Here is a 21,639-nt window from a genome sequence, read left to right on the forward strand (position 1 = left end):
AAATTTCAAGTTTTTAGCTACAGTACATTTTCCTTCATCTTCAAATTTGAAGACTCAATATTCACACTGTATAACTATTATTTTATTTATTTAAATTATTGTTTCCCAATTTTGAGCCACAATATATTTAAGTTGAGAAATAATAATTTAAGTATCAAATTAAATTATTAATTAACATATAGTTAGTGTAATTGTAAAATATGAAAAAAATAAATTAAAAATATTATTATTAACAAAATAATATTATATTATTATTTTGATGAATCTAACAACTAATCCAATATGAGGTTAGGGACAGAGAAGTTTTGGATTTATGAAAAATATGTACTTTTCATCAAATTTTAAAGATGAAAATGATAAATCCAATGCTAATGCTAAAACTATGTTTGGATATCAATATCACGTTAATCCATCTCAAATCAATAATTAATGAGACTTGTTATTTTTTTAAATTTTTTATACTCATCTTAATATATTTCATACATTTAAAATTACGTTTGAATGTTGAACTGAATTGAGTTGAGTTGAGATAAAAGTTGAAAATTAAATAAAATATTATTAGAATATTATTTTTTAATATTATTATTATTTTATAATTTAAAAAAATTAAATTATTTATTATATTTTATGTTGAAATTTAAAAAAATTATAATAATTAAATAAGATAAATTGAGATGTACTTAAAATCCAAGCGTACATATTTCAACTTCTTTATATTCAAATTTGTAAAATATTATTATTTACAAATTAAATCAAATCATCTAAAATCATTATTCAAATGGAGTGTTAATGTAGTTCCGCCGTGACTGACAGCCCGCTCCACCCACCACCCACTTTGGGTAGATCCATTTACTTGACTGATGTGTACGGAGCTCCAAAGTAGCTGCTTAACTGCCTTTGTGTCCTGTCTTTCTACGAGTTTCATGCTCCTCTACCCAACAACGTGAGGTTGGTGTTCAATGGTAATCACATAAAACGAGATCTGACGGAGTGACGTGTCATAATTCTGATCGTTAGATTTAAAATTCAAAGTGTTATTTGACAGTTGGTGGTAGCGTCAAATTTTGATATTTAAAGATATAAAAAAAAAAAAGTTTCTCTTACTCTGGAATACTTTTACTTGCAAAACTACGTCGTATAAATGCTACAACTTACCGTACTAGGACAACATAATTCGTAAAAGAAATTTCAAAATTAAAAATATATTTTTTATGACAGTTGACGTGACAAAGTAAGTTCTCTATAGTGTGTGCTAACAAAAACAAGTTTGTAAATACAACATTTTAATTAATTCATACAACTTATAATGGTACAAATTAACCCATTATAAGTTAAAGTTTAAAATGATAATGATAGCAATAAAATGGTTGGGCCATGGTATTTAAATAGCAATATATATATATATATATATGAAAAAATCTTATTACAAGCAAGTTCGTACACCAATTCATGAACCAATATTGATATATAATATATATATTTAACAAAACGATGTGAATTAAAGACGAAAATAATTTTTATGATATATGAGATTTTCTTCTTCTCTCAAAAAAATTTTTTTTTATTTTTTTAAATTAAAAAAATCATCGGTATGTGATATAGTGCACGAACTCGCTTGTACCTAACAAAACTCTATATATATATATATATATATATAATGACGTGACATGAGATATGAAGGCAACGTAATCTAAATCTTAACAACTTGCTGTGGACCAGTGGGACGTTATTTTTCCGGATTCCATGATCTTCTAATATATAAATTTGGAGGGAGGGGGGATGTGTGCAGATTTCCGACAAGTGAGTAGTCACAAATTGGACATTTTGACCTATTAATAATGTATAGTCCATCTTAATCGATGAATCAACGTGATATCAACATGAAAAAAAAACTTATCATGTCCAACGAAAGAGACTTTAAAAAAGAGATTCCGAATTAAAGCGATGGTCACACGTCAGAGTTAGTACGATCACTTTTTGGACAGCTATATAATACCTGTTTTTTTTTTTTTTACTTTCATTCTTTAAATGAATCTAATTATTTTTCTCTTTATTTTTTTTACGATATTAAATAACCTTAATTTTTTTTTTTTTTTTGAGAAAGATATTGACTTTTTCCCTTGTACTTTAAAATACAGAAGGAGATGTCAGTTTTATCCTATGTATTGAACATTTGGGTTCTGCGTTAATTTTCTGATGCTCGGGCTAATAAAAAGGTAGAAAAGGCAAAAATAAAAATAAAATAAAAAATAAAAACAGTCACAATGTAATTGGGAATGGATCCGAGTTCACCATAAAAGCCCATTTTACGATAGAGTGAGCTATCATGGTAGCGTATGCTACACAGCCTTCGACCAAGCCAAGATATATTAAATAACACATCTGTTTCATATTTTTGGTGGGTCCTTCAACTAGTCTTAGGCCCAATAAGATCCCGAGCACAGGCCACACGAAGAGAGTTCTATCTTCATTGCCCACAGCCCAATTCCCTCTTTCTGGCCATAAGAAAAAACCCTTTCAAAACCCTCAAAGTTCTCTACCCCTAAAATAGCCAATGGAGCCCTCGTCCCAAACCGAAATGTTGCTGATAACATTATATGATCCTATCAGTAGCTGCTGCCTCAAGGGCCGGCAACCTTTTTTGACACAACGCAACCTACCTGGATGCCAACAAGGCTCTGATCGATGATACTGGATAGGTTTATGAGGAAACAATATAGTAAAGCAGGTAAGGCTTGGAAACGTGAATATTTGTTGCATGGACGGACCACCCAGCAAGGGAAAGTCCAGCTTAGTGGTGAATTATCTCAAGCTATTTAAACAATGCTACTCTTCATCTTAAATTTTATCATTTTCAATCATACCAGTTAACACAACATGTGAGGGGAGTAGTTCCCAAGGTTGGGCCAGGATGAACAGGCCCAACCCACAAGGCCCGAGCAATTCTAAGGCCCGAGGACAAGAGGTGGGCCGGGCCAAGAAGGCCCAGGAGGCTTGGGAGGAGAAGCAGTCAGGCAACACGTGCTAGCCAAAGGATGGAAGGCAGAATTGTCTAACACATCTACTAGCCAACAACCCCAGCGTGCGAGATTAAGGACAGTCCCTGTCCCTGAACCCCAGCGTCTAGACCGGCCTAAAAAGTGGACGCATTTTACCAAGGTCACATCGCATTTAACGAAAGGTGGAAATAAGCACGCCACTACAGGAAGCCACACCGCATTTAATGAAGCCCGAGGCTAGGTACGCCACATGTCCCCTTGGTTGTCATTGGTAGACATGATCAAGTTTGGCAAATCTGTTGCACAACAAGGGAGCTAGCGAGGACACACAGCCCAAGTACCGGGCGACATCCACAATCTCCTTCCCAAGGATCACCCCCGACTAGGTATAAATACCCCCTCCCTTAGTGAGGGGAGGGGTTCAGACATTTTGACACTTCAATACTTTGATTTCATAATCCTCGAAAGGAGATCACGTACTAATTTTGGCATTGGAGGTGTCCCCACCACCTCGAAACTCTCATCTCTTCGTAGTTCCAGGTAGACAAACTGGGCCTCCGTGGAGTTGCTCGGGCTGCGAAACACGACATCAACACAACACACTTAGTTAAGTGGCTATTAAGTCAGCCACTTATATGGAAAATCTACTTAACATGAGATACAATAGTCGGTGGGATTGGGGATGACAAAACTCATGTTGAAAAACAGTAGTTTTCTATTTGTATTATAGACAGTCTACATTACATAGAGAGCACATAAGTTGAACAGATGAAAAAAGAAAAGGCTCAAAGAGAACACAAAATAATAGCTTGGAATATATTAATTCATTTAAAAATGGCTCTGGTTATGGAAGACCCAACTCTCGTTCAAATTATACAAAGCGCATGAATGAAGTGGAGCTAACATACCACCACAGACTTCCTCCTGTACAGGAGCCTCCTTTTCACCAGCAAGACTTCTTCTGAGGGGCGCAGATATAAACGCAATCTTCAGAAAGCAGAAGAGGTATGGGGAAAAAAAATTATAGGGTACACAGAATTTAAAATCTTAAGCTTACCCTAAACTTGGCTTCTTCCTGTCTGTCTATGTATGCTAGAAGTTCTTCCTGCCTCATTAAAGCTTCATGCAAAGCCTAATCAGGAAGAAGCATATGAGATCCCAAGTAAAAATAACAAGTGACTGAAAAAGGCAAGCAATAAGATCAACCACGCATTGAGGAAAATTTTGCCAGCGAAGTCCCTGAAATGTACTCATTCCTAGGCTAATGCCAAACATTATCAATGCCATAAGCCATTTACACCAAAAAAAAAAAAAAAAAAAAAAAAAAAGCCTTTAAGAATTGGCTAGGAGATCCAAGAATGTTGAGCAACTATCAGCAGATAGGCAGCTTTAAAAGTTTTAACTGTTTAACCCAACTGGCAATCTACCACATGAAAGTACATGTCACTATATGCAATTGCTGCAGAAATAAACGCTTCAATCCGAACTAATTTAGACATTCAACTATATATAGGAGTTATAGTGTCCTAGGGGTTGGAGGGGACTTATATACAGACTCAGGTCAAAATCAACTGATATCTTGCTTTACCTAAGGCTCACGAGAGCAGACCACAGGTCTTAAAAGACATGAACAAACATACAATACTAGTTATGCAGATGCGTGCCCACAGACTCATAAGTCAACTTACAAAGATTTTGGTACAGAGCTAGTTTTTTACAGTAAAGAGATGAAAACCACACTACTATCATTTGGGTTGTGCCTTGAGATTATCAAACAGAAGAGGATATAGTCACCTGTTTTGTTGCAATAAGCTCAGCCTCCAATGCATCCACACGACAAACAGCAGAATTCAGCAACTCCACTTTCTCATAAGGCATCTCAAAGGGCTTTGCCTGCAGCATATCTACTTTCTCCTCAAGCTTGCCCAGCCTTTCCAAAGCAGATGAGAACAGGTCCGCTGCATCTGCAAAACCCGGAGCAGGAGAAGGGGGATGACACTTCTCCTACAGTAATTCAACTGTCAGGTCACGAATGTTGCAGATAGAATCAGACAGTTTTCTGAAGTTTCTTAGTCACCTGGAACACCACTGAGCGTAATATGATAATGAGGGTAAGGAAGAAGGCCACCAGTGAAGCCCAGATTTGAGTAAGGATTCCTTCTGGAGCCTTTTCCATACTTGGAAAAGAAGGTGTCCCTGCAATTCATTTCAATAGGTATAAAGACCCCTCTTTTGGACTCAGATTTCAAGCATTTTTTTCCCAACAGTGTATGCAACATCCTTGCCTGCTAGAATCAGTGATCTTTATATCCAAAAAATTCTAAGGAAATAAAGCCTAAAGAAAGTATGAAAACTGTGTCCAAATTATCTAAACAATCTAGCACCCTTTCACATTAGGAGGCATCAACAGGCAAAGACAAGAATGTATCTCTATAAAGTTTTCAAGTATATTGATGTTTATGCAACAGATACTACCGTTGCAATAGATACTACTGTTGTATCTGTTGCAACAGATGTGGAATCAACAATGATAACATATGAAGACCAGGCTATACAAGAAATAGTTAAATAAATGTGCAATTAAACTATCTAACCTCCAGACGCACGTGACTCTAGAAGTGATACTTGTTTCTTCCATCCCACATCCACAGCCTTGTCAATCATGGGAACATGTTCATCATATTCCCATACGCCACCACCACTGCTCCCCTTAACAGCAATTCTTGCCTGAATAAACACCAGAGCATACCAAATACGAGTTGAAGTTTCACCATCCAATACTAGCATTTCAATAAATTTCCCTCCTAACGATGTCATGCAAGTTAAAGCAAAATTTTACAGTAGCAACACAGTTTTCTCCCCTCCGTTTTTGTTTATTTTTGTTTAATTAAATAGACTGAAGTGCCCAACAATACTAAGAGGCCAAGCTGTCATTAATCTCTTCAAGATTGAGTTAGGCAGCATCGGCCTTTTAATGCAATTCAGCTAATAAAACCTATGTAAGCATGATATATTTTCAGACTTAGTCATGTATATCAATATTGTAATCACTCGTATATAGTTATCTACTTATTTCATCAGCAACACTTTATAAAACCAGATTAAGTGAGATATATATATATATAGATATATGTAATCATAAATCGAATGACCTTTACAACGTACATTTTTCCAATTCATTCTGGTAGTATATCTTGATTTTCACCATAAAGGTACAATTTCATAACCTATATTAACTCTAAATCAAATTAAAACAATATATGGAAAGGGCCATTTATATGCAGGGTACAATCAAACATCAGGACCCAATACTAAATACTTATAATAAGAAAAAGGAAAAAAAAAATGATAAATGAGTAAAATATGCCTAAGAAATGGACAAGGGAATGTAATAGGATGATAAATATGAGGTTTATTAAAGAGAAGGCTTGAATAGAAAATTCTTCGTTATCCTGATGTTAGGCTCTTCCAACCTAAAGCGAATGATATCCAACTCTACAATTTGAGCCATACTCACTAGAACCTTTTATTTTTTTAAAAAAACAAATGAGCCACTAGAAGCTTTTTTAATTAAGAAACATATAGAAAAATTAAGAAAAGTTGAATAGAGGTATATAAATGTGATTTTCAAGTAAAGCAAGAATAATTGACTGTTTATATTATTCAGTTTTAAATACATCAAACTATCATCTCAAAAAAGATTAAAAAAATAAGGGTTTATCCCCTTATCAAACTGATCCAGATGTGCCTCCTTCCAATCATTCTTGACTAACACACTTTACAAACACTTACTTCTTCACGGACAGGAGTCAAGCTTGGTTGTGAATAGCTCCTACTTGCTTTAGGTGAAGTAATTTCTTCCACTTCAGATCCTGACTCTGCAGTAGATGCATCACTACTTCTGATCTGAGTTCCCAACATGATAAAACTAGGATTAGAGAACAGAGACTGAACTCTAATTGTATATACAAAACTCAACGTCGAGGGAGTAGACCATACCATGTTATAATGTGGCTTATCAGATGAAACTATCTTCCCCTCACAGTTTGTAACAGTTACTATTTGTCTAGAACATCGTGCTTCGCCGCGAAGAACCATCTACACATGCAATTACTTTTCTAAGCCATATATGAAGCACAGTTGCCACTAAGATTTTTTTTTTTTTTATACGTACAGTTGCCACTAAGATAACTAGCAGATCTACTGAAACAAAAGCTAGCAACAGAACAGTTCAACAATATAGAGTGAGCACTAAACCTTCAATATGTTTGGATCATTCCACGGCCCTTTGTCTGACCTCATACATCCTCCCTGGTCGGCACATGTACAGCTACCACCCAGAAATTCTGGCAACTCACTATACAGGTCCCAAAATAAAAACTTTTTTATTTGTGATCATAAAACTGAAAAAGAAGATGCACCACATCCAAAACCAATAAATCTAATCACCTTGCATCAATTATTTCAAGTAATTTGCTTTGGTACTTGTTGCCAAGAACCTGTGAGAAAATTCCACTCAGGTAATTTCTGATAATGGTAAACATACTTTAAGGGATATTAAAAAGGTACAAATTTAAATCCTTGAACGTACATGAATCTTTGTGGTTGTTCTGGGATCAAGAAAACTTTTCACAGTGCTCCAGAGCAGCTTAAAACCAGGGCCGGCATTAATTATAAACATTCGAAAAAGCGTCTGTCAAGATGTGGTTTACGTGTTAAAAGAAAACGCAAGCCTGTCATAATTCATATGCTGTAAGTACCAGAAATTATTTTAAATATATTGACAAATGAAACCACATACTTCAGGGTAGTTGTCATTGTCAATCTTCTGCAGCCGTGTGATGAGTTCTCTTGCAGACTTGGTTAGGTTTTTAAAACCCTGCAGTGAAAATAAATTAAACAAGAAACACAGGAGAGGATTGCCACTACAATATTATAACACAAGGAAAACAATGGTCCTAGGAAAACTTCAGATATTAATATAAATTAGCAAACATACCACTCCTTGAACATCTAAAATTGTTGTACTTGAATCTATGTGTCTCTTTGCAGCAATAGAGCACGCTGGAAACTTAAATGCAAAACTCCGTTCAAACCCCTGTACATGGTATCTCACATACCGATCCAAAGTTGTCACTTTCATAAGCTTGTTGGGATCAATTTTTCCCAGTCTCTCAACGTATATAGGTCTTCCTTCCTTGTCTACACCATGATAACCCTGAGGGTAGTATTGTAGAACTTCATTCAACTCAGAAAACTCAAAATCCTGAAAAGATAAATTAAGTGAATAAAGCATCGTGTCAGACTTTTGTAGTAAGAACTATCTCAGTACTTGCCTCAAAATCCACAGTACGGGTCAGAAACATAGCCTTAAACTGAAGGAAAAACATTTACCTCCAAAATTGTGTCTGTACCAAAGTCTTTCCTCCAGTGAATCATGTTGGCCCACATGTGCTTTGCCTTCTCAATATCAAACTTTCTTGCTTTCAAGAATCTGCAACAATAAAGCTCGACAATCAATACCATACCGATGTACATTATAAGCTGGACCTGCAATATCTTATCTTCCATGAGGCAAAAAATATACAAACTGATAAAACACCAACATGCACCGACTCATGGTTTTTTTTTCTTCACCCCCCTCCCCCCCTCTCTCTCCTCTGGGTGAGTGACACCAAAGCATACTAGTTGAAGTCAAGTATGAGTTATATGTAACAACATGAAGCATCTTTCATTCAATAAATCAATTTCTTCACATCTAAGATATTGAATTATAAGAGAATTAGAGAACAGGACATGATTACACACTAATTTATAGTGGTTGAAACCTGCATTCAGGAACTTTTGGCCAAAAGCCCACATCTAGGTAATACAGCCAGACTGAGAAATTAAAAACAGAGATGTTCAAAGTTTGAAGGCCGCCGTCATGTTTTGGAAACAAATCAACTAGCTTAAACTGGGGACATTAATACCACCTAGATTTATTCAGGTTCCAGTAGGATAAATAGATGGAAACTAAGGCCAAGTTTTCAAATAGATCAGTCCATAGAGAAGCTTAAAACAGACACAAAGATAATTAAAACCCAAATCTGAACCAGGAGACTGCAGAACTTATACAAGAAAAGATCTTTCATTACGCATAACGCGAAACAAAGGGACGTCACCTCAACAACAGGTGGTAATCATCGTGTCTCGGAGGAAGCAATTCGTCCAAGATAAGTGCCTGCCGAAATGAATCTACGACCTGAAGCTCCTCAAGATCCCGCACATCCTCAATTGAAACAGAATTAGTTCGACTAGCACTCTTTTTCCGGCTCTTCCTCCTAAGAGAATGTCTGAATTTGCTTGACGCATTGATTGCTTTTTTCTTTAGACTACCGATTTTCGTCCGCTTGTCATCCTCCGAGTTTTCGAAGTCTGATTTCCGTTCTTTTCTTTCGTCGTGGCCAGAGAACCCCTCAAAGCCTAAAGGAACATCAATAAAGTCAAAACTCAGGTCCTATTCAATTTCAAATAGACTTGCTATATAAATTCATTACTCGTTCAAGATAAACCCTAATTTCTACTTTTTTTTTCGATTTCTTCATGCGATCACAAGGTCAAGCAGGCCAAGACCGACAACTGTAAGCCACAAAACTAGTCAATTTAAGTATAAGAGAAGATTCAGATTTCAAGAGACAGATGAAAATCCCGGTAGATTCAGCCGAAACAAAGACAAGAATTTGGGAAAGAAACATCAGGAGAAAGTATATCGACTCACAAGGCCTCGCAAAGCGATCTAGCGGACCCGACATGTCAACGCAATGGGATCAGGAATTCGAATTCTAAGTCGAAGCAGAAACAGAACAGAGCATGAAGAACAAGAATCCGATGAGACCGAATCGTTATATTAATCGGTCAGAGCGAGGAAGGTCAAAGCACGGTGCCGATCTTTGAGGAATACTATTATTCAAAGAATTTTTAGGTCATCAATCTGCAGAAAATTCTCATCAGCCTAAAATGAGTCCGAGACGCTAACACACGGTGACGCCGTAGGGCAGTACATGCTATACAGACGTACGCGGGTAAATCTTCCTCAAGCGGTTTTTATACGTTGATAAACTTTCCACGTGTCAATAAAGTGCGTCGGTCCACTTCAGCGGGAAAATTGTTGAGTGGAGAGTGGATATCCGCTCTCTTTTTATCTTTTGATCGTAAATAACGTAAAACTTACTACAAATAGAATTATTATTTTTAAATAATTTAGTTTTAAATATATCTTATAAAATTAAATTCACAAATTAATATAATTTTATATGATATATTAAATTATTAAATTATTTTTATTATAAAGTAAATCTAATATATTATATAAAATTATGTCAATTTATAAATTTATTTTTATAAAAAAAATTTATGATTATATTACTATTTTTTTTTTTATTAGCACTGAAATTTTGGAATAAAGGGTCAAAATGAAAAATATCAAAATGCAAAATCCCAAATTCAGGATGTTCGATTTATACGTAAAAGATCACCTTAAAATCGAGTTAAAATCATATTTAAAATACGCATATTTTCGCTAATATTTAAATTAAAATGGTTAAAATATCTTCTACTAACAACTAGATTAAACAATCCATCCAATCTATCTGCAAATTATAGGATCTCCTCGTAAAAATGTTGGATCCGAATCCCATAACCATGTCTTTGATTTGGAATAAAATTAATTGAGTTTCTTTACTCACCACTCCTAAATCATACAACAAGAATTTTTATTTGTTATCTTTTTATTTATATTTTTCCTTCAACAAGTATATGATATAAAGCTAATGTTTTAAATACCATACCGATACTGGCTGTACCAGCCGATATTTACTGTACCAAATAGTAACTGATAAGGATGCGATAGGAGTTTCGTACCGGCTCAAATATTAACCATTTTGGTATGTTTCGGTCAATATCGGCTAGTTTTCGATGTACCAGCCAGTTTTCAGTATACTGGCTGAAATTTTATATTTTTATATTATTAATATATTTTCATAATTTTCACTCTAAAAATTTTATATTTTTATATTTTTAATATATTTTTATAATTTTCACTCTAATTCTTACATCTAAAAATTATTTTCTTAACTTTTTTTAATTTCCTTTTCTCGAGAACTAAAAATCAATCCCTATTCTCATTTTCATGATATAAGTAAAATTATAGAAATCTTCAATATTTTTCACTTAAATTGTTTCCCAACTGCACCTCTCATTCCTCCAGTATAATCTTCATTGTTTTTACTTCCCCATGTTTCTATCTCCTCTCTTCTCTCTATAAAATATGCACGAACCAAACTAACAGAAGGTAAAAAAGAAAAGAAATAATGTAAACGAAATGATTCATCAAATCAATGAACAATATGCAGCTAAACATCCCATACAAGCTGCTTTTGCTCAACATCAAAGCACAGCCCAGCAATACGCTGGTGACAAGAAACCGTGCATCCTCACAACAGCTCCATTAGCTTCCAAACCACCAGACAGAAATAATAAGCAGAGTCAACGAGTCCCGCATGTTCAACAAGTACTACATTTGCATTTCAAGTTTGTATTTACATATATATATATATATATATATATATATATTCACAAGCTTCCTGAAGACACAAGGGATGAGAGGTATCAATTTCGTGTTGAGGACCTCAACAACTTTGGAGAACAATGTTTTTATGTGCAGATTATACTGTCCAAGAGCTGAAAAAAAATAGGCAATGACTTGTCAGTTCAACATCGTAGTTGCAACGATACGGCAATCAGCAAGTAATTTTCCAACTGAAGCGATGTAATGGCGAGCTACATACCTGTTGTTTAAGTTCCTTTTAGCTCGAAATTGACTGAGTTTGTCACGCCATTGAGCTGTAAACAAGAGTATCAAAATCATGAGAATCTAAATCCTCTTAACACTAACAAGGAAGTTCAACAGTTTTCTTCTGTGGGAAAAGGGAGGGGGGAATGAATATGGGGATTCTATCATTTCATTATAATTCACAAATGATGCTGAGAAATTTTGAAAGACCAAACTCAGACTGCCCATAGCTGGGATCAGGATAAGTATAGCATCATTCTTACCTAACAAAGAATTCACAGTCCTTGAACTGCCCTAGAAGCAATTCACTACCTTCTGTTTGAAAAAATTAATATTCAGAAGGTAAAAAAAACTGAATATATTGTTTAATTGAAAATTACTGTACACAATATGACTGGTACCCTTCCAAATGATGGCACCTAATTGTCACAGATTAAAGTTCTTAAAAATAAGACCCCACAACTTGATCCCCTCACTAGCATAGAGCACAATGTTGTATTTAATATCACAGGCTATGATTCAAAACCTGCTGTGAGTTTGAGTGCATGATTTCATTTAAACACGAGAAATAAGTTTGTTTTTATCTAAAAGAGTTCATCTATTCACATTTCTCAAGTCGACACCATCCACATCACTTAAATGGTAAGATATGATTTGTAAGATTCAAGTTTTAAATTTATCTTCCAAATCAAATTATGTCATGTAAGTACTTTAATAAGTATAATCTACACACCGGCTTGATAATATAATTTTTCTATTTAAAAAAGGACCAAACTGCAAGCAGAGGAAAAAAATACCAGCATCTCTATAGCGTTCTTCAACGACAGCAATCAGCATGTTGCGCACAAGATCAAACTCCTTTGTTTCAATGCATGGTTGACCACTTGCCCTGAAACCATATCATCTTCGATTCTCATTTATCAACTTTCAGCCGTCAGGTTAGATAAAAGAAAACTCACCCAAATCCACAAAAAGAAAAACACCTTTTAACAGTATAGCTAGAACCGTCCAAACAAAACACCCAGAACACAACTTGTCTAGACATCCAGCACATCAATTCACTCCCAATCAAAGAAAATAAGGAAAAAGCCTTAGTAATCATAAGATTTACCGATCCATTTCAGTAAATAATAAACCATCTGAGGCTAGGGTTTGCATTAACAGCTTGCCAGATTCAATGACTTTCATTCCGTCACTATATGCCAAGTACTTGTTAACCTGAATTGGCACCTGCACATGAAAAGCAAAAAGGTAGCCAATCATTAATCCATTACTAGGCATTTAGACCCTTCATATCTCAACATGGCCATTCTAAAGCTTGCAGCAGTACACCTCAGAAAATCATGAAGCCACAATGACCTGCATCAGCAATAGGCCTCTAACCACAATTTCAATATTTACTTATAAAAGATATTGTGACATCAAAATGAGTTCTCATACTAGGAAGTCAATCAGGCATTATAAAATAATGTATTAGGCCCAAGCCACCAGATATATAGGTAAATACACAAACATCCAAGTAACGAACCATCTAAATCTTGGCTTATCATATATCAGGACTCCAGACTACATGCACTTAAGGTTCCAAGTTCAAATACCTTCACAAACTTTTGGGGTCCAAAAATCTCTCACACAGCACATTTGAGGGCCAAACACTATCTACACAAGAACACATGCCCTATCCAGCAATCCAATCCTCAGTATGAAGCAGTCTGTGAGCTAAGCGCTAAAACTCGCCACAAACCAAAATTATAACTCATATCTCCAGATTCATGCATATAACGCACTGTACTGCACCATCATGTTATTATATTAGCCAGATTTAATGCAGAAGCAGACAGTCACAGGCACACTTGGTTGAACTGTTGCATTCTTATGTTCCTAGGACTAATTAAATTGACCATCCTTATCATCCCTCTTCCTGGCTCTTGCCATGTTGGAAAATGAAAATTCGTAATTCAGAGCAGCATCTTGTGGTAAATGAAACTTTCCCTGCCGTAACAAACCTTCACTTATGTACATTCTAATTTCTGTTGACATATTGTTCATAATGTTTCAAGAAGCACTTTATGTAATTGTAAATCACTTACTAAAATAATACTAAGTTCCAATACTGACAAAACCATACAGAGAAAAAAGTTAATGAATAACAAAATGCGAGTACCTTGCATCTGACTGCAATGTTGATGGCATCTGAAGGCCGAAGGTCAAAACTGACACACTCTGTTCCGTTATCTACCTGTTACAACATTGAATGGTGTAACCAGACACTTTCTAAAAATCAATGGTTGTCTAATTTAGCACATCCTCCCTCCCCCTATTTTTTCTCCAAATGAGAAGAATAAAAAAAGGGCAACCGGAGTACAAGGGTATAGTTGACATTGCCTTGGTAAGATATAACTGAGCAAAATATGCCTCATGCACTCTACGAGTAACTCTAACGAGTCTGACCTGCAGAAATCAATACAAATACACTCTCTTAGTATATAAGAATACTAAGAAAGGACGTTTGAAATGGTATAATCTGATTGAAAGAGGAGTATAAACAAACACACACGTACTTCATAGCCCATCTTATCAATCATCTCCTTAACCACTTGATACAGTGTGGGTCTAGCCTGACAAACATAACCACATGTTAGACACAAAACCAAAAGATTCTGCTTAATTCAGTATTTGACAGTTCAACAAATCAGGGAATGAAAAACAAATAGGTAAGAAAGTATAAGTGAGGGGGTTTGAATTGAAACATACTACAGGAACATTGCGTACGGCTGCCATGAGTAACACACTAGGCATCTCCACTACAATTAAAGGCAAATCAAACTTTCAAAATGAAAAACTATGGGAGCATCTGATATAATTTAAGTGAAAAAAATTATTCTAGAACGAATCAGAAGTAAGATGAACATACAAACAATTATTGGAAGAAGAAGACCGGTCCCATCTTCCATTTTCAACACAATTGCAGGATGTGGAGCATAATCTGGCAGATGCCCACCCTGAGGGTTGTTGTGGACACATCTTAGATGCCTTCCATCCCTCATTTTGATCATGAAACCATCTGCTCCACTCTTCACCTCAACTGTATAGAACACCCAAAAACCGATACTAAAAAAATGGAGCATTAACCATCAAATGATAGGAAAATCCTTGTAATACTCTATTATTTATTACCAGTTCTGACGCAGATAGTTGTTTTCCAACAACAGAATTTGGAAGCAAAATCGCGTCTTTTTTTAAAAAAAAAACAAAAAAAAAAAAAATCATAAAAAAACCCCCAACATATACCAGCAATAAGAAACAAATTGAGTTCTGAAAATCCATAAGCGTTAAAGACATGAGCTAACCACTGGCTTAGCTTACCAGCTTCAATCACGCTAGAGTTTATGTAGTCTTCGTCGCTTTCATTGAAATTCTCCGAGGTGCTTCCATTCCCATTGGAGGATGAACCGTAACAACAATGCACCGTCTTGACCTTTTGCACGTGTAAACGGTGAGAAAGATTCCCCAATTTAGTCTTTCTACAACTGATCCCTTTGAATCCCCAGAATTCACTCCTAAACAGGCTAGCCTTCGCGAAAGGACCAATCATTGGCAGAGCGTAAAACCCCACTTGCTTTGCTCGAACAGTGGGGCAAACAACCGGTCCTTGCAGAGACGCCATATTCCCTCCTTCGGCCTACTAAAATGAATCCAATAAAAGGAATTAAGATCTTACGACTTTATCGTATATAAGGCCTAAGGGGAAAACAGAGCAAGATTTTGTTAAGCATAGCTCGATAAAATAAAAGATTTAAAAAAAAAAAAAAAAAAAAAAAGATGGTTTCAAAACAAATGTATTCATACTCGGTGTTGCTGCCAAAAATTTTAAAAAAAAAAAAAAGAAAAAAAAAAAAAAGGAGCTTTTTCATGATTTTTTACATTAAACAGAACCTACAAAAAGTACAGTATATGTCAGTCTTTCCTCGTATGTCGGGTTTTCCTTACTTAGAAATACTAAAAGCCACCACTCGGCAATCATAGAAGAATCCATATGTCGTCTTCTTTTTTCCTTTTCCTCTTTCTTGGAAACCAACAGACACAACTGTCGGAGTGGCACCTCTCTCTCTCTCTCTCTGTGTGGAATCTTTTGAGTTCTCGATTAGTATCGGTCAGTTAGAAGTTCTAGAGAATCATCCAGATAGAATAAATAAATCAAAACCCGTAACCACACCTAAAAGCCTCCAAAAGCTTTGGAAGTTAAACAGAGATCAGCGATCAATAGCTCTTACTCACCGATCACAGACAGAAGCAGAAAGTTTCACCTCAGTTTCTGGACCTCTCCCACGAGATTCCCAAGATCAAGGATTCCGGAACTCAATTCCGACCAGGTAAATTCCTGAACGAGAAATCGTCGGGCGATCGGTCTGGGAATTATATAAAAGTCTTAAAGATCCGAATCCAGGAAGCTCTTGAATCGGAAAAATCAGACAGAAAAAAAGGTGGGATTGTTGCTGCAGAAGAAATAGCTTGTGAGTAAAGCAACTGGAGGGATTGGAAGTGACCGACAACGTAATTTGGATAAAAGGAATGAGAGAAGGCGAGAAGATAAGAGATTTTTTTTTTCGTCGATCCAGAGAAGAGAGAGAGAGAGGATATTAAAGACTGAACGAGCCCTCAGTCTTAAGTTATTGAGTTTCCTTGAATTACGATTATGGCCCCTGCCTGCTTAATTTTGTTGAAGAATGGAATATTATTAATTTGCAGAGTTTTTTCCCATAAATTAGCCTCATTTACCTTTGAAATTCATCTCATCTCATCTTATCTCATTATTATAATTTTTTAAAATTTTTATATAAAATATAATAAATAATTTAAAATTTTTAAATTTTAAAACAATAATAATATTAAAAAATAATATTTTAATAATATTTTATTCAACTCATCTAAAATAATCTCAACTCATCTCTGAATCTAAACGAGATTATGTCATATAAATGCAATGTTATTAGGTGAATATTAGAATCTTCTGTTCTTTTCATATAAATTGTGGCATATTTTTGTTTTGATGTTTTGATGTATTAATAATTTTCAAGTGGTTGGCTATTAAATTCGAAAAATGATAAACACACAACACATTTTATAATATTTTATACAATAATGTTTTAAAAATAGGAGTATTTTTGTAAAATACCTTATAAAACTAACATCATTTTACAAAAATACCCTTATTTTATAATGTGTTGTAAAAAATGTTATAAAAAGTGTTGTGTATTTATCACTACTCATTAAATTCTTCTTTTTTTGAGTAATGATACACCTATAATTTTTTTACAATTACTTTACAACTCATTTTATAATCAATCAGAAGAATTGTGCCACTTCATTAAAAAAATTCAAATTTATAAAACTACCTTCAATTTCACATAAAGTTATAAAATAGATGTAAGAGAATTGTTAGAGAATCATTTTCTTAAGAAAAGAGCTCGCAAGATACGAGATTTATATACTCTAAATTTATACAAATTATTTCATAATTTCATTTTGGACACATCCAAACAATTGATACCCTTTATCACTCTTATGAGTTTTGAAAGTACGGAAATTTAAGGTAGCTCTTAAGTGATATGTAATTCATAGTTTTGTAAGATACATATTTAATAATTATACATGAAAGATCCAACTCATAATACATTATATATACCATTACATGATATTATTGGATTGACAACCAATCAAGTCAATTATTTTGTTTAATGATTAGTATTGTAGATATTTACACATCAATAATGTTATGTGAGTGTTGCACTTGAGATATCATTAATTATATTATTAATGTGAAAGTCTGTTATATTTGTTTGTTTTAAAAAAATATTAGTATTTTGACTTCTTTTATGAATATAATAGTGTGTTACATTGCATTTTGAATATTACAAGAGTATGACTTTTTTTGAAAAAATGATATTTGTAGTTATATAGTGTGCAAGCATAGTAAATAAATTAAAAAAAATAAATAAATATGAGAATACATGAAAAAATTAATTTTTTAATGATGAACTTCACTATTTAAAAAAAATATGTAACAATTGCACAATCTATGACAATATTTAGAATTATTAATTTTTTATAATTTCAAGAGAGATGTGTTTGAAAAACAAAAAAACAAAAAACAAAAAAAAAAAAGGACCAAAATTAGATATTGTAATTTGTGTATTGTTAACAAGAAAATGTCTTATTACAAGCGATTTCGTGAAACAATATTAAATGTAAGGTATTCGTTTAATGAAATAATATAAATTAAAGATAAAAATAATTTTTGTAAAATAGAAGACTTTATTCTTCTCAAAAAAAAAACATTCTTCTATTTTTTTTAATAAAAAAATTATATGAGTGTTGATAGGTAATTTAATCCGCCATATCGACTCTGCACTTGACAAATCCATGTTAAGAGCATTGGTATTGGATTAACTAAATGCATTTTTATCTTCAAATTTAGCAATTATCATCTATATTTGCTTCATATTGAATTAGCTAAATTATTTTCATCAAAACTATAAGTTACAGTAAATCTATTCTTCTTTTCAAATATGAAAAGAACTATAGTAAGTCTAAAAGTATTTTTTGATATTATTATATTATAGATATGAGATTTTTATTCATATGAAATTTTACTATCTATACACATATGAGATTATTATATTATAGATTGTTAGATTGTGAAAATAAAAATGAATATGATTTGTTGGAAGTTATTGAAGATTATAAAAATAAAAAAATAAAATATAAATAATAAAAAATAATAAAATAATAAAATTTTATTATTATAAAGAATGTGATAACTAATCTAATGTAGACTTTAAGTTTTAAATGATTAGCTAAAGGTAAAAAAGTTATATATTAGTTAAAATTTAAAGAATAGAATATACAATTCAATATTAATGCTCTATCAAAGACGGATAAAATAAAAACAAACACATGGGTAAAGTAGTCTTTGTAACAAGAGTAAATATGACTTTTCATTCGAAACGGACAGCATAAGCATCGCACGCTTAAAGGTGTGATGACGACGTTCTCGGCGCCTTTAAAGCCGGATCTGATTCTGAATCCTACGACTGACAGAACACAGAGCCGGCGCACGACGACATCGAGAACGCCACGTGTATAGTTGTGAAGTTGAAGAGTCTGGATAAGGCTCAGCTTTCCAAACTATCAATTAAAATATCAGAGTTTTTATAAGTTGAACACCTTTTGAGTACTGCGGAGGGCTACACTGCTGAGGGATGCAGCCCGACAACCCACCGAAAAGGTAAACATAGTTTAGTTTTTTTTTATTTTTTTAATAAATATTTAAAAAAATTTCATAAATCATCAAAAAATATTTTTTTAATTATTAAATAAAAAACAATCATTCGAAACACAAACTCGGATCCATATTCGGATCCAAAGCATTTCAGATACTTTTTAGAGGTTATTTGGATTCGAAAATGAGTTAAGATAAGTTGTAAATAGTAGTGAGATTGATTGTAATAGTAGTGAAATTTATGAGTTAAAGTTGATGAATAATAGTAAATAATAGTGAAATGAGTTGAGATAAGTTGAGATGATTTGAAATGACTTCCGAATACAAACCACCCCTTAAAATTTTACTTCCATTCTCCCAACACATTGCAACAAAACGCGGCATCTTAGAAATTTTTTAACATATTTTTTGATTTTTTTTAAAAAATATATTTATAATATATCAACATACAAATAAACAATCAAATCAGATATAATATAAAGTTATAGTTATAATAAAACAAATCTTATTACAAGTTAATTCTTTTAAAAATTTATAAAATAGTTTTATTTATTATTTCCTAATCAAAGAAAAACAAAATTAAATCCAATGAAACTCTGCAATTGCAACTAAGATAGAGTTGACTCGTGAACTTGGTCCTATAAAGTGTACAAATATTGGCTTGGAAAAAATAGGAGCAAATATGAAACCAGCCTAAAATCAAATTTTTTTAATTATGAATCCCGATGATTTTTTAAAATAAGTATGCAGGATTTGCACATACAAATACTGTATATAAAATATTATAAGGACTATTAATCTAGCAAACATAATAATTTCAATTATGATAATTATTACAAGATATATATAGAGACATGTATATCTATGAAGGGACGGTAGAAGATGCTAACTTTTCCATATTACCATTCACATCACATCGTGTAGAGGGATCCTTCCTTTTTTTTTTTTTTCCCTCTACATAGCACATCATTCCACTGTAGCACATCAGCTTTTTCTTTACACAACATATCAGTCTACTGTAGTACATCAGCCTGTCCACACGTCAGTGTGTTGCGGCTGCAGTCAACAGTAAACTGATATAAAGATTTATTCGGAATGATCTTGCTCTCTCTTTCTATATATGTATATATTTATCTTCAATAGGATCAACTTCAAAGGATAGAAGTTGCAACGGTCTTCAGAATTAGATTTGAATAATAGGGGTTGAATATTGAATCAGAAAGAGCGTGGGGATTTCGCATGTCACAAGTTATATTACTTTGTGTTAATAATGCTTCTTGGCTCTTTGCTTGCTTCCAAATCAAATATGGTTACAAAACCACTTTGATCATTCTCCTAACTTTTTTTTTGCTTTCTTTTAAGACTATATTTAGATATTGAAATGAATTGAGTTGAGTTGTGATTAATAATATTATATGAATCTCATTGAAATGGATTTAATTTTTTTTGTTGTAGGTCTTATTAATGATTGGTTTGAGATAAATTGAGTTTTATTCAACAACTAAACACAAACTTAATTAATCAATAATTTTGACTCATGCTTTTAATTTTAAATTCAAAATTGAGAATGTATGTCTGTCCATTTGTGTGACCTTTTAATTTAGTATCTAAAATGCTATTCAAGCAAAAATAATATTTATTATCTTTCTTATTGTTATTCTCTCAAATTTTTTTGATGTCCCATCAAATAATTGGTTGAAATATATTATCTTAAAATAACGTGTAAAAATTATAAAATGGCTATATATATGTATTATACTTTATTAATGAAATATTTTCTTATTATAAACATTGATATCCAAGCAACAATATGCATTTGAAAAACTTAATGGTTTTTTGCTCAACTGTATACATTTGAAAACATTAGATCACTATGTACCATTTACTAAGGCAGTGCAAATACTCCGCCAGCTCCGACTTCACCCAACCTCCATTCCGATTCTAAAGTGTCGAAGTATTCGAAATTCAGAGTCGGAGTTGAAGTTCCTCTGAGAATGTAGTCGGAGTCGTAGTTAGGAGGCGCTGGAGCCTCCGAACTCCGACTTTAAAAAAAAAAAAATAGATGTCATTCCAGTTCAAGTGTAACAACGTCATTTTCTTCACACGTCGTTTTCTTCTTCCCCCTCACTCTTCTAGTGTTTTCTCTGTTTCTCCCATCATTTTCTTCACACGTCCAGCCGTCGTCACGAGCCCAGGGTCACCGTAGAATACTTCCTGTCGACATCAATTGGTATATTACCACCTCCTCTGCTCCTCATTTGATTTACAATTGGTGCTTATTTTTTATGATTTTCAAATTTTAGAGTTTTCAATTTTGGAGATTTTGTTATTTTGAATTTTAAAGTTTTCAATTTTGGAGATTTTGTTACTATGGAATATTCAACAAGCATATATACTGTTATGGTTCTTGATTTTGGAGTGTATAGAAATATGCGTATTGAGAACATGGTTGTAATCAAATTTTTCTCAAGGAAGCATAAATAAGACAGTGAACGAAAGGTATTTGTGGAAATGTCACTAAGAGT

At 33.4% G+C, this 21,639-nt stretch overlaps 2 protein-coding genes across 3 annotated transcripts; both read right to left on the reverse strand.

Annotated features, from left to right (window-relative positions):
- Positions 1–3,696: 3,696 nt before the first annotated feature.
- Positions 3,697–10,057, reverse strand: LOC121262887 (phosphatidylinositol/phosphatidylcholine transfer protein SFH8-like). Its single transcript, XM_041165563.1, has 15 exons — positions 9,760–10,057; positions 9,164–9,464; positions 8,394–8,493; positions 7,999–8,265; positions 7,801–7,878; positions 7,591–7,692; positions 7,449–7,498; positions 7,257–7,356; positions 6,999–7,097; positions 6,792–6,905; positions 5,594–5,726; positions 5,077–5,195; positions 4,794–5,003; positions 4,057–4,131; positions 3,697–3,960 (listed from the first exon to the last, which is right to left on the reverse strand). Exons 1-15 carry the CDS (start codon positions 9,791–9,793, stop codon positions 3,943–3,945), a joined length of 1,800 nt encoding a protein of 599 aa, XP_041021497.1. The 5' UTR covers positions 9,794–10,057; the 3' UTR covers positions 3,697–3,942.
- A 1,291-nt stretch (positions 10,058–11,348) lies between these two features.
- On the reverse strand, positions 11,349–16,471 carry LOC121263028 (bifunctional nuclease 2). 2 transcript variants are annotated; one of them, XM_041165799.1, is made up of 11 exons: positions 16,111–16,471; positions 15,199–15,514; positions 14,747–14,917; positions 14,587–14,636; positions 14,394–14,450; positions 14,218–14,283; positions 13,997–14,071; positions 12,944–13,062; positions 12,630–12,721; positions 11,828–11,882; positions 11,349–11,720 (listed from the first exon to the last, which is right to left on the reverse strand). In XM_041165799.1, exons 2-11 carry the CDS (start codon positions 15,497–15,499, stop codon positions 11,705–11,707), a joined length of 1,002 nt encoding a protein of 333 aa, XP_041021733.1. In that variant the 5' UTR covers positions 15,500–15,514; positions 16,111–16,471; the 3' UTR covers positions 11,349–11,704. The 2 variants fall into 2 exon arrangements, with proteins under 2 accessions (XP_041021733.1, XP_041021732.1); XM_041165798.1 differs by having other exon boundaries at positions 15,199–15,517.
- Between the last annotated feature and the right edge of the window lie 5,168 nt (positions 16,472–21,639).

This window comes from Juglans microcarpa x Juglans regia, chromosome 4S (assembly GCF_004785595.1).
Source record: "Juglans microcarpa x Juglans regia isolate MS1-56 chromosome 4S, Jm3101_v1.0, whole genome shotgun sequence".
Taxonomy (NCBI): domain Eukaryota; kingdom Viridiplantae; phylum Streptophyta; class Magnoliopsida; order Fagales; family Juglandaceae; genus Juglans; species Juglans microcarpa x Juglans regia.